Source organism: Typopeltis vanoorti, chromosome 12 (assembly GCF_054136105.1).
Source record: "Typopeltis vanoorti isolate ZY-2024b chromosome 12, IOZ_Tvanoo_1.0, whole genome shotgun sequence".
Lineage (NCBI taxonomy): Eukaryota > Metazoa > Arthropoda > Arachnida > Uropygi > Thelyphonidae > Typopeltis > Typopeltis vanoorti.
Window position 1 is genome coordinate 9,455,005 of NC_143560.1, and position 14,059 is coordinate 9,469,063.

The window sequence follows — 14,059 nt, forward strand, 5'->3', positions numbered from 1 at the left end:
AGGAAGTTGTTCTAGGAGATGGACAATAGTGTTGTTGGGAAAGTAGTTAGTATGTTGCCAAATATGATAATAGTCATAAATGGCAAATTAGCTGAATTGTGTCAAGCTAAGTGTGAAAGTGTGCAGTTTGTGAATGTATGGAGTGAGTTCAACTGTTGTTTGTTAATAGTACTGAGAGTCAAGATAGAGTTAGTATGGCTAAGGATCAGAGAGAGAGAGTGATAAATTGAGGAGCAGATTTTGGGAGGAGAGGAAGAAGAATATAAAGATGAGGAAGTGGTTATGGCAGAGTAGAGAGATGAAATACAGAAGGCTGAGAATGAAAGCAATATTCATGAAGACAAGAGTAAGGAACTGGTAAATATAAGTGGTTAAATTGGAGAAAATGTACTATAACAAGGAGGATTGATGTTGGTGGGATGGACTTGAGGAGAGTGAATTTATTATGTTTGTATACTAATATAAGAGATAGCAGAAATAAGGGGCATTGATTGATTCACTATGCACAAAGATAATTGGTACAAGTGAAACTTGTTTGAGGATGATATACTGTTAGGAATTGACATAGAGGAATATAGAAATTTCCAGAAGGATAGGAAGGTGAAAAGAAGGGGTGGGAGGAGTGCTCATAATGATAACAGTGGAATTATGTCCTTTAAGAATGGGTGGAAGTAGAAGTATATGTGAAGATTTTGAAGCTGTTTGCCGAGAGGTTGAAAGTACAAGCATAGTATATCTAATAGGATGTTGTTGTTAATATTATTAACATCAGATCTCCTAGGGAGTTCCACTATCACATACAGTGCTTATCATGTGAATTAAACTCATTCAACATGTCCATATTCATCATACTGTCAAGCAGTGCATTTACTCACCAACCTCTCCATGCAAAGAACCTGCTCCTCACTCTCTCTTGCTCATGCCTTCCTTATACAGTTTCTGGAGATGGCATTTTGTTTTACCCTGCTCCCATTCTGTGAAAAATTTCTTCCACATTAATCTGATAACAGTCCCTCACCAACTTGCATCTCAATCATATCCCTCTCCTCCTCTTCATATTTATGATTGCAAATTGCATTTTTCCAATCTTTCATTCTACATTCCAAAGACTAGTTATTATTTTAGTTAATCTTCTCTTGGCTATTTCTAATATATCACAGTACACAGTAATCCATATATAGCTTGATCAAATCCATATGTGGCTTGAAAAAGTACAAGTTTTTGGTGGCTGTAGAAACACTAGTTGACATGTGATTGTGCCAGGAAAAATCAAAGGTGCAGGTCAGTCCATGAGGAAATCTGATTGTGTTTGGATGTCTCAGTATTATTGAAGGTGTAAAGGGAAAGGATGCAAACTCTCTTGTGAGAGATCAGAGAGGCCTGAGTTTTGGTGGCATTGAAATCTACAAGGTTGTCCTTGCCCCATTGGGATATAGCTAGGAGATCTGCGTTCAGCTCATTGGTCATGGGATTCTAATATTTGAGCACTACAAGGTTTATCAAATCAAAAGGAGGAATGGAGTGTACTATCATTAGCAAAGCTATGGATAGGATTAGAAGTCTGTAGAGCAGGTTGTATATATACAAGAGGAAGAGAGTGGATGAAAGAACAAAATCCTGGGGTATTCCTGCATTGGTGGAAAAATCTGAGTTGAGGAAACCATTCACTGACATGTAGTGAGTGGTCAGTGAGAAAGTTGGCAATCCAGTTGCAGTATGTGTGGAAGGCAGACCATAGGATGGCAGTTTGTTCAGTAGGCCCCTGTGTCAAACCTGATCAAATGCCTATGAAATATCAAGGACAACCGTGTCAGTTTTTCCGAATTTTTTAATGGCTTTAGTTCAAAGGTAGATGGTGAAAACGAGATCAGCTGTAGATCGGTAATGGTGGAATTCATATTTTCACTGATTAGTTGGTAGGTCTCTAGGTGGTTCAAGAGCTGGTTGTTGATAACCTCCTTAATTTTAGATAGAACAGAAGTGAGAACAGTTGGTTAGTAGTTCATTAGCTGACTTTTACCACATTTCTTTGGAATGGGCTGGATATGGACCTGTTTCCATGTTGTAGAGTGGATGCTACTTGAATAGGATAGATTGAAGAGGTGATACAGGAGTGTTAGTTCTGGAATATGATTTTTTAAGACAATAGGTGGGATACCATGGACCACATGCCTTGTTTGTGGTCAGGTTATTAAGGATTCTTCGAATTTTTTTCAGAAGACTATGGGTGATATGGAGAAAGTAATTCTTTGTGGAGTGGAACTTTGCCCAAGTTACCAATGCAGGATTTGGAAAAGAATAGTGATGCCACTAAGTCAACCTTCTGTTTATTTAGGGTAATTACAGTACCATTTGGATATGAGAGTGGTGGAAACCTGGGTTGGCAGAAGTTGTATCCAGTGGCCTTGGAAAGGGTCCAGAAGGAGTGACAGCCATTTGAGTAGGAGGTGAGTTTGCAGCATTTGGCTCTTTCAAAGTCTGATTTGGACTTGGTGATGATTCTTTTACAACTGTTGCAAACTACAGTGTAGGCAGAGTGAGCAGCTGGAATGCTGGCATCTTGAGCCATTTGTAGTATTGCAGAGTTTTTTTTTTTTTAACTGCATTGGCACACTTTTCTGAGAACCAAGGCTTGGATGGTGGCTGAGAATTTGGTTTGGAATAAGGGATGAAAGCCTTTATTGCTGTGATGATGATTTCTATTATTCGGTCTAAGCAGGTGTTTGAATCAGAAGAACTGAAGCAGTAGTTGGACTATGAGAAGGAGGAATAGAAGTCATAAAGGTCATCTCATTTGGCACTCTTGTATTGCCAAAAGATATGAGACTATGAATTGGTGGGTGAAGATTGTGCTGTGGCAAAAGAAACTTATGAGGTTGTGATCCAAGTTACCAAATGGAAAAATGACATCCACAGTAGTATACTTGGAAGGGAAGCTTGTTAAGAAAAGGTCAAATGTTGGCAAATTGGAGGGAATTGTCAGGTATTGTGGTAGGAAATTGATCTGTGATAGATCATTGCTGATAGCAAATACCTTGGCATCCCTGCCTGCTTGATCAGTGAGACTGGAGAAGGAAAGCCAATATGAGTTGTGGGCATTGAAATCTCCAAAAAGGATGACCTCACTGTTTGGGTATTTTGACTGCAGAAAGTCGAGATTTAGAGATAGTTGAGAGAGAGAAAGAGATAGTTGAAGAGATCAGAGTGGTAATGGAATTTGGAGAGGGATAGAGCATATGAAAAGGGGAAGTTGATTTGGTAGAGAAATTTTGAGCCAAAGCTGATCAAACAATGGAGATTCAAGCTTTTGCAATCTCTAACATGGTATGTCAGTTCTGATGATTGTGCACGTGCTGTTCTTGTGGTAGAAAGAACTGTGTAGTTTGGATAGTTCAGGTAGACAGTGTTGTTGAGGTTGCCATTTGGGGTTCTGATAGGAATAGTAATTCTGGTTTAGATGACTACACATCATTTCTATTGCTGTTTAGGCTGCAGATGTTGTAGCTTTTTTTTTGGGTCAAGAATTTATATTGGTGGGTTGCTTGGATTTCTGTGTTTTTTTAATGATTTTTTTGGTTGGATTTTTTTGAAATAACATGCTTTTTCAAAAGCAGGCTTTGAAGAAAACCCCTTAACTATTCATTTAATCTCTCCACTAATATCACAATTAATTATTCATCTAATAAAAATGAGCATTTTTCATGATAAACTCAAATTTCGGGTGTAAGGTATTTTCTGCCTTCTGCATATCCCTGTAGAGATGTCTGGAAACTGCGATTACAAACACCACTTCTAAGTAAAATTGATTTGAGTAAGTATTGGTATTTTAAATAACAAATATTTAATTAATTTATAACATTGGTAATGCATAATTTTTTTAAATTGAAAATAATTATTTAATCTCTTCACTAATATCACAATTAATTATTCATTTCTTTAAAATGACCATTTTTCATGATAATCTCAAACTCAAATTTCAGGTGTAAGGCATTTTCTGTCTTCTGCATATCCCTGTAGAGATGTCTGGGAACTGCGATTACAAACACCACTTCTAAATAAAATTGATTTAAGTAAGTATTTGCATTTTAAATAACAAATATTTGATTAATTTATACTGCATTATAACATTGTTAATATATAGATTTTTTATTGAAAATAGCCATGTTTGCAAATTTCATGCTAGGGTTAAACAGGACTGAGTTGTCTGTGGGATGAGGGGGAAGGTTTGCTGATATTGTATGTGCATTACAGATCTTTGTTTGCTCTGATTACAAGCAAATATTCATATAAAATTTGAATAAATAAACTCGTATAATATTCTTGTAAGAAAAGCGATGTTCTCAGAGCAGCAAGCACAGATACTAAGTTTTTTAAATTGCAGTATGTTGCCAAAAGTAGTGGAACACCCAAAGCTCCAGCTTCATTCCTTGCACCAAATTCCTATTAACATAATACTCTGCATGTAATGTTATAAGTCCAAAATACATAATCTTACACTTAGCAACATTGAAGTCGTTTTCTATCATTTGTCCTAGAGCCAGTCTGTTCGAATAAGCTTACAGGGATTCTGTATCTGATATGGTATCATTATCCCAGATTTTCAATCATCAGCAAATTGCTGGCCTGTTTTACTGACTGCATAGCATAGCATATCTGCTTTGTAACTAGCACTATGGGTAATGTTTCTGAATGTCTTTAGGTGAAGATAAATTTCATTGCCTAGTGTGAGACCACTGCAATGCTTACTTATGGCCAGAAGTGGCTTGAAAATGTTCCAGTTGTCTCTAGAGCAGGTTTTCTGGATTATCTATCCTTTAGTTTACCCATCATATTAATGTATTATAGCTTACAATCTTTCATGGATGGAATTTGCATAAAAAAAAAAAAAAAAAAAGCTTCTAAATCATACCGAATACCATTAATGTGCAAGTTAAACAAAAGTTGCTCAAGTACAGAACCCTGTTGTATACCAGCAGTCACCCTCCTTTCTCTAGAACTCAGCACCTCGATATATCACTTTTATACTTTTCACTTACTCAGCTATCCATATCACAAGCCTGTTTTGCATATCTATTTGTTTGAGTTTGTAAAACAACCCAACACGCAGAATATTTTCAATTGCCAATCACAGTCCAGTAGAATCACAATAGCTCCATTATCATCTGCTGAGCAGACTACCAAAGCAAAACCTACCTTTAACAAATCCATGGTGTTCTCTGTAAAAGATCACAATAATCTTTTGGTGTGGGTCCTAACTAACTTTTGCAGTATCCTAATGAACTTTCCAGAGATACTGATTGGTCTTTAATTGACTGCATCAATCCTAGCTCTCCCCTTGTATAATGGGATTATTTTGTCTTCTTCCACTCATTAAAAATCATTCTCATGCAAACTCAAAATGAACAGAACAAACATGTTGGGGCACTGCTCAATTCTATTACACATTCCTTTATAGATATCCTATTTAGTCCCACCACTATATGTATTGAAAGGCTTATTTCAATACATATAAGTTTTGTTGTTGATTATTAATACTAGTGCTTCACAGAATTAACAACACCAACAGACAAAAAATAAGGGTCAAAGCTGTATAACTCAGAGGAGACCTCCACATAGCCTTTAAAGGAATGCAGAGAATCGACCAGGGCTTCTGACTTAATGTCCAATCATCACCTTCTTGTGGTGCACCCTCTTAGGTATCTACTTACATGGTCTGGCAATTTGGGATTTAGCTGACCAAATTGTATTCTTATTGGCTTAAACCACAATATAAAATAATGGTACAACATGACAGAATTTCTCTCTGACTGAGGCTTCACCTGTTTAAACAAGGCCCCCCCCCCTGTTATTTTCACCAGGGAACCAGGTCAAACAGCGAAAAGTCAGCTGCTGAAACAAATCCTTAAACACACCTCAACTCAGCATCTTCTGAGTTAAAGATTGGTACTATCAGTATAAGATACCTGAATGGCAAAAGAAAGGAGCTAGCTGAGTAATTGAATAAGTACCAGATTGACATAATAGGGATGACTGAAACAAAAAAAAAAAAAAGACAAAAATTGGTGAGATTTTTCTGAGCAATAAATGCAAAATGTTATATTCAGGCAATGACAATCAAGGAAAAGAAGGAGTAGCCATAATATTCAACACTAAATACGAAGCTTATGGGATACTAAGGCAAGTGATGAGAACTTATACCACCTTTGCCACGAGTTGCCCCAGTCCTGAAAATACTTCAGGTGCAAACTTTGTTTGCTTACACTTGGATAAAGGATTAAACCAAATATATAATTGTTGCAAGATTCAGTGACTAAATTGAATAACTGTTGTAATAGATATGGTATGAAGGTCAGCAATAACAAGATAAAGACAATGAAAATAGGAGAAGCATTGTAAATATCAACTGCATTGTGAATCGAGAGCCTGTGAAACAAGTAAAACATTTCAGCTACTTAAACACGATTTTTAGTGAAGATTGTAAATTAAATATGGAAATAAACAACAGAATCAGTGAAGCTGGTACAGTAGGAAGTCAACTGAATAAATTTATATGGAACAAGAGAGAAATTACTCAAACTAAATTATTACTTACTATTATAATAACGGAATTAACTCACGTAAAATATTCTTTATTAGTACAATTTTCGCCTGAGTATCACAGGCATCATCAGTACAAAGGATAAATGAACAATAACTGATATATTCACAAAGCACCACCTAAGTAGCTAAGGTTAAATTTCCTAAATTTGTTTCAACAAAAAAAAAAAATAAATTAAATAAATAAAATTTGTATATAAATGTGTATATATACAATCACAAAAGTTAGGAAAGATTTTCTGATTTATAGAATACTATCTCCCAGAAGGGGGAAAGACGTAGACCATTGGATCTGTTTAGGTTAGGGGAGTGAAGTAATGTTTCACATTTTTATTTGTAAAGCCATTCCATGAGGAACGGACTTTTGTGAATGACTTTTGTCTTGTTCCACTGAACTCTATGTCTAGTGTTGATGGTGTGTTCTGCAAGTCCAGACTGTTTAGGTTCAAGGTACTGAATATACGACTTGTGTTCTTTTAACCGGATCAGAGCAGATCTTCCTGTTTGTCCGAAATATGATAATCCACAAAAGCAGGGAATCTGGTAGACACCTGGATAGCCGAGATGTGGGAGCTTGTCCTTTGGAGACATCAGGAATGTAGAGATTTTTCTGATGGGTCAAAAGGCCACACAAATATTTAGTGGTTTTAACACTTTAGCTGTGTGTTTGCTAATGCCTTGCACATAGGGGATAGGTATATGCGTAATTTCTTCTGTATTTGAAGAGGATGCTGAAGCACGACTACTTAAAGCTCTTTTTAATGAAGGAATTCTTACAACCATTGGATGCGAAGGAGGAATTAATATATTGTAATTCTTTTTGTAATAGTTCATCTGAAGAACAAAAGGAGTGGGCTCTATGATTCAGTGTTTTTATAGTACCTGCCTTTTGACTGGGATGGTGATGTGACTCAGCATGGATGTACTGGCCTGTATAAGTCTTCTTCCTATAGACTGTGAATTGTCAGTTACCATCTGGTTGGTGAAGAATTAAGTGGCCTAGAAAGTCTAACTGCTTATTTACTTCTACTTCTGGGGTGAACTGGATCCTTGGATAAAGTGCATTTATTTTTGAGAGAAACTGTTGTAATTCTTTCAAAGTGCCCTTCCACATGGCAAAAATCTTGTCCACATATCTGAACCAAGTGTTAGGTCTGAAATGTTGTCAAAAGTACATTGTTCGACGTGCTCCATGAAGTAGTTGATAATAGCAGGAGATATTGGATTACCCATTGCTTTTCCTTCGATTTGTTGGTATAACTGGTTTTTGAAGGAAAAATAACTGGACTTTATTACAAATTCAAATAATTTGACTATCTGGAGGAAATTCTTGGTGCAGTAATTCGATGCTGTCTGCCAATGGAAAACATTCGTAAATAGAGAAACAACATCTAGACTAATCATAATCTCCGAATCATCTAGATGAAGATCGAAAATTTTCTTTCTTAAATCCAAAGAATTTTTTATATACGTAGCAGTTCTTCTAGTTGAATAAGTGAGTAAATTTGACAGAAATTTTGTAAGTGGGACAACCTATACAGTTTACAACAGGTCTTAATGGAATTCCTGGCTTATGTACTTTTGGAAGACCATATAATCTAGATGGGCATCCGAAGGAGGTTTTTAGTGTTTTCTTTTTATCTTCATCCCATATCGATATATTATCTTTAAGAGCATTAAGTCTTTTTATTTGATCTTATAGGATCTTAAGTGAGGGGCCTATAAGTCAAATAGTTGCAGAGTAACAGTGACATTTTTCTCTCGTATTCTCTTCTGTCTTGAATGACCACATCCTTTCCTTTGTCAGCTTTCATAATAATTAGGTGCTTGTTATTCTTCAACGATTTCAGTGCTTTTTGTTCAGCATATGATAGGTTCGGCCGAGGAGTCTTGGCATTAAAAAGAATTTTTGCACATTCAAATTTTGTCCTGTTAGCTGTTTTTTGGGGTAAGGATTGAATATCTCTGTCTATGCTATTGAAAAAAATCTATTATGGGCACCTTATTCGGAGTAACGGCACAATTATGACTTTTTGACAAAACAAAACGTTCACTGTCTGTTAGTGGGCAGCCGGACACATTAATAACTATATCTATATCAAAGACAATATTGCTAGATTTGGGGTTGCTCACCAGTGAATCAAACTTGCATTTTAATCTATCACGGGAAACATTAAAAACCTTTCGGTATGACGTCAATGATATGCGTAAAATGGTGTTCAAATTTTCAGCCTCTATTACTGGTTCTATAGCGTTCTTGATATCTGCTATTTCTTTATTTAAGAGGGCAAGAGATTTCTTTTCTTCTTGTAGCTGATAATTTGACATTTGTGTGGCCTTTCGACCCATCAGAAAAATCTCTACATTCCTCAAGTCTCTAAAGGACAAGCTTCCACATCTCAGCCATCCAGGTGTCTACTAGATACCCTGCTCTTGTGGGTTGTCATATTTTGGACAAACAGGAAGATCTGCTCTGATCCAGTTAGAAGAACACAAGTTGTATATTCAGTACCCTGAACCTGAACAGTCTGGACTTGCAGAGCACGCCATCAACACTAGACATAGTTCAGTGGAACAAGACAAAAGTCAGTTCCTCATGGAACGGCTTTACAAAGAAACATGTGAAACGTTACTTCACTCCCCTAACCTAAACAGATCTGATGTGTGGGAAATAGTACTCTATAAATCAGCAAATCTTTCCTAACTTTTGTAATTGTATATACACACACACACACACACACACACATAAAAATTTTATTTATTTTATGTAATATATATATATTTTTTTGTTGAAATAAATTTAGGAAATTTAACCTTAGCTACTTAGGTTTCGCTTTGTGAATATATCAGTTATTATTTAATTAGCCTTTGTACTTGTATTGATGATGCCTGTGATACTCAGGCGAAAATTCTACTAATAAAGAATATTTTACACGACTTCATTCCGTTATTATAATAGTAAGTAATTCTCGTAGAATGACTTAGATGTTGGTTGTACATGCTTACTAAATAACTTAAGGAAATTACAACGTACAATAGAATATACATTAAATTAAACTTTAATATATTTCCAATATTTCGGCAACGTCACGTTGCCATCTTCAAAGGAAATTACAATAAAGACACATGCACGCAACAGTAAATGAGAAACAAAGTGAGGAAGCTATGGTTTCCTAAAAGTCCTGATGGTGTCCCGTAGCGAGCTAATGTAGGTATTCTTGGCCGTTAGGCTGAAGGTCTCCTGATGTAAGCCTCCCAAATTTGGGGCAGGCTCATGCAACCAAATTTGTTCAGGTTTGGCATGCTTCTTAGGGCTGAGGCTGATTCCATGAATAGTCTTTCAAATTTAAACTTGCTACGGTATATTGTGGCTTTCTTCCACCGTATTCTGTGGCGTGTATCCAGAGCATGGTCTGCAAGACCAGAATGGCTGTACTGGTGAAACCAGATGTTGTCCTTGTGTTCTGAAATTCTGATATTCGCTGTCCTGCCTGTTTGGCCAAAGTAGGACAACTTACAGCTGCAAGGGACCTGGTATACACCAGGTAGGTCTAGGGGGAGTGTTTGGTCTTTAGTGGAGCAGATAAGGGATGCCAATTTTTTATATGATCTGTAACAAAAGGTCAAGTCATGTTTTTTTAGGATTTTTGTAATTTTTTTCCGAAATATTGGAAATATATTGAAGTTTAATTCAATGTATATTCTATTGTATGTTGTAATTTCCTTGAGTTATTTAGTAAGCATATAATAGTAAATAATATGTCTACTCATGGTATTTCCTTACTGAAACACTAAATTAGCTGTATCCAAGACAGTATTCAAACCAATTTTAACTTATGGATCTGAGAGCTGGGTTAGAAGTAAAACACTTGACCACAGATATGAGAGTCCTGAGAAAGATTAGGCCCTTGAACAGATGTCATCAATGGCAATATCATATTAAAAACAAGGATATCAGCAAAGAACTTGACATTGCATCAAAGAATGTGTAAGCAGAGCTAATCTCAGGTGGTATGGTCACTTAAACAGAATGGGAGAGGAAAGATACAAAACAAGTTTTCTTTGCCAGGAAAATGACCCAGAGGAAGACCATGATATATGTGGATTGATACAGTACAAAGTGCCTTAGACAATAGAAATATAAGATCTGATAATGTTGTAGTCTTGACAGGCAACAGATTGATTTTGAGGGAAATTGTCGATAGGAAGTTAGTAATGATGTAAATTTTTCATGTAGTACTATCATATTCTCTACACCCCCTTCAGTGTACATGTCAGGAATTTGATGATGATCAAGACAGACAAAAAAATTAAATTCATTTATTGAAACTTATTAATATTTCACTGGTTTTCTAATCATCATTTTCAGAGAACAAATAATAATGTAACAAGCACAAGGCTCTGAACTAAAGCATTAGAAACATTTTGAATGTAACTGAAACAAAACTAATGTCCTAACAAGGTGCCTTCTCATTTTAAAAGCTATCTTCTCTAGAGAAGGCACCATGTGTTAGGACATTACTTTTGTTTCAGTTAAATTCGAAATGTTTCCAATGCTTTAGTTTGAGTGCTTTGTGCTTGTCACAGTTATTATTTGTTCTCTGAAGATGCTGTTTTTTAATGTTGTGAAGCACTAGTATGAATCCCAATGCCATGTTGGAGCCATGCTCTTGCAGTACATGTGATTACCCTTATGCATCTGTCTTTATCTTTTCTCCTAGAGACTTGATGGAGACTACCTGAAATGTATGCTTTACTAAAATGATCATTTATTAATTCAGTTATTTCTTGTACATCTAATACTTTTATTCCATCTGTTCACTAAAGCTATTGTCATCATTATCAATTACCTGATATGTACTCTCAAGGGGTGTTCAGGCTATTATTCACAGCACTACATGATTAACTTTACATTGTCAGCACTGAAATATTGACAAATCTAACATTTTGTTCTTCTAAAGCAGTGCTTCCCAAACTTCTGGATGTCAGGGCCCCTTTGCGAGGGAGCTGTGAAATTAAAATATTTCACAGCTCCCTCGAAAAAAGATCGTAATATAGACATATATTATTATAATATTTATTGTATTTATATTCAATACAAAACATGCGCAGCAAATATTACAAAAACTACATTTTTAGCATCTTTCATACACATTTGACATGGCACATTATCTTATATTTTTATATAGATAGATATATTGTTATTGTACATTTGCAGTACATGCACATGAAACATAAAACGATTAGTAATAAAGAATTAAAAACAAAAAAGAAGTTTAATAACAATTTAATGTGATGGATGTGTTTCAATACTGCTACACAAAAAGTCAATATCAGGTGAAATATTTGAAACTGCAATTCTTAGAGATCTGCTTTGAAATGAAACTTATATGAATAAGCATATATTTAGTAATATTCATTAAGCGCCGAAATACGCAGGAAGCAACATTTGTGAACCCGCACCAATGTCTGATTTTTTTTCCATTAAAATATAAAAAATAATAAAAATTAAATACCTTTCTTTTAAGATAAAAAAAATCTATAAGTCTTAAAACATTTTAAATTTGTTTTCATTATTTCACAGCCCCCAGTTTGGGAAGCGCTGTTCTAAAGCACTTCTCACTGATCACTCCACGTAGACCTTGGTCTTCCTCTGGATCTTTTTCCTGCCATCTTGGCATCAAACACCTATTTCACTAATCTTTACTCTCCTGTTGAGCCTCCATAGCTCAACAGGAGCCTCCATGTTCAGCTTCATGTTGAGCCTCCATGTTCAGTTTTGCATACATGTACTATAGTTGGAGCCTATTTTTGTTACCGGTAACAAAAATAGGCTCCAACTATAATTCCTGAACCACTAATGTAGTTTTCTGCAAGTTCTGTTGGAGTGTAATTTGTCCAGTAATATTTGGTGGTTGAGTGTGTCAAATGCTTTTTTTTAGATTTAACAGTATGAGTATGGTGAATTTGTTTTAATCCTTTGTGTATGGTGTCTGTAATATCGTGCTTTTGTGAGATTATATTGTATTTTTGTAAGTAATTTTGTGGTTGAGTATGTACTATTTTTTTCTAGTGTTTTTGAGAATATAGATAAATTGGCAATGATATTGTCGTTTTGTTTGTAATTTTTTTACCCAGCTTGTAGAGAGTAAATACTGCTGTTTTTAATTTGCTGAGGATAATAACTGTTATCGAATATTGCATTGATCAATTTCAAAAGTGCCATATGTAGTTGGTCGGAAGGCATTATAAAAATGTTAGCCTGATGTATTCCTGGGCTGGATTTAGGGTTTATTTGGGAGAGATCATCTTTCAGTTCAGGTTTGGAGACGGAATGAAAAGAGTATAGTTTGCTGCTGACTGTGGCAGGTTAGTTTGATATTGGGTGTGATGAGAGTGATATCTGTCTTGAGTAATGTAATGTTGTTTACAATATTACATTACTGTGTCTTGAGCGAAATTGGTGGTGATGAAGTCTTGTGGGGATATTTTATGTTTTGTGTTAAGCAATTCATTGAGTGTTGGTCATATTTTTTTCATATACACAAAGGAAAACATATCTAGGTGGATTGTTGTGTAAGTAGTGTCTTTGATGGCTGAAATGTATGATCTGACATTATTGGAGACCTCACAAATTACCAATAATTTGAAAGAAGAGATAGATGTTGAAAAAATTTTTCGCCTGATTATATATAAATTAATGATGCCGAGAATTTATATTCTTGGTTTCATCCTTTATCCAAGTGTAAGCAAACAAAGTTTGCACGTGAAGTAACTTTACGACTGGGCTACTCTTATGTAGAGGCTGATGACTTCACACCAGATGCCTTAGTATCGCACATATCCTTGCAGATATGTATAATGCTATACATTATGGAAAGGAACATTACCTAGACCAGTTTCACTGTACAGGGTGATCAAGGTGGACTCAATTTCATACGACTATATTTCCCGTATGTGATGATCTACATAACATTTGGAAGAGGATGAAGTTTGAAATACTACTAGAGCGCAGCCATACAGCAGCGTCAGTTGTGAGCAAAATGGCTACTATGCAGCACAAAATTTTTTGTGTTCGTGAGCTCATTAAAACCGAGTCAGCAACTGTGGTGCCACGCGTGTTTTGTCATCATTTCAACATTAAACCTCCAACGACCTCTACCAACAACTTTGGTTGACCTAAAAAACCATATCACAACTACGGTGAACTCAGTGACGCAAGCCATCTTTCTTCGGGTATGGGATGAATTCAGCTAACATCTTGATGTTATCCGTGCGGCCAGAGGGGGGGATTCATTGAACATCTATAAACTTTATTGCGAGTATAATCAAATATACTTAACATCATATTTGTCACTAGTTCTATGTTTGATATATAGACTTACAAAATTGAGTCCATCTTTTTGAATCACTCTGTATAAGTGAAGGGAAATCTCCAAAAACTTAGGTGATCCCCCAGATC

The 14,059-nt window shown here is 35.7% G+C and overlaps 1 protein-coding gene across 1 annotated transcript in view; it reads left to right on the forward strand.

Moving 5' to 3' along the window:
- The window catches only part of LOC150100574 (uncharacterized), a 157,910-nt gene that overhangs the window by 13,394 nt on the left and 130,457 nt on the right, over positions 1-14,059 (forward strand). The window contains exon 2 of the mRNA XM_090401716.1: positions 3,981-4,070. Coding sequence (XP_090257842.1) covers positions 3,981-4,070 — 90 coding nt within the window. The remainder of the gene's footprint in view (positions 1-3,980; positions 4,071-14,059) is intronic.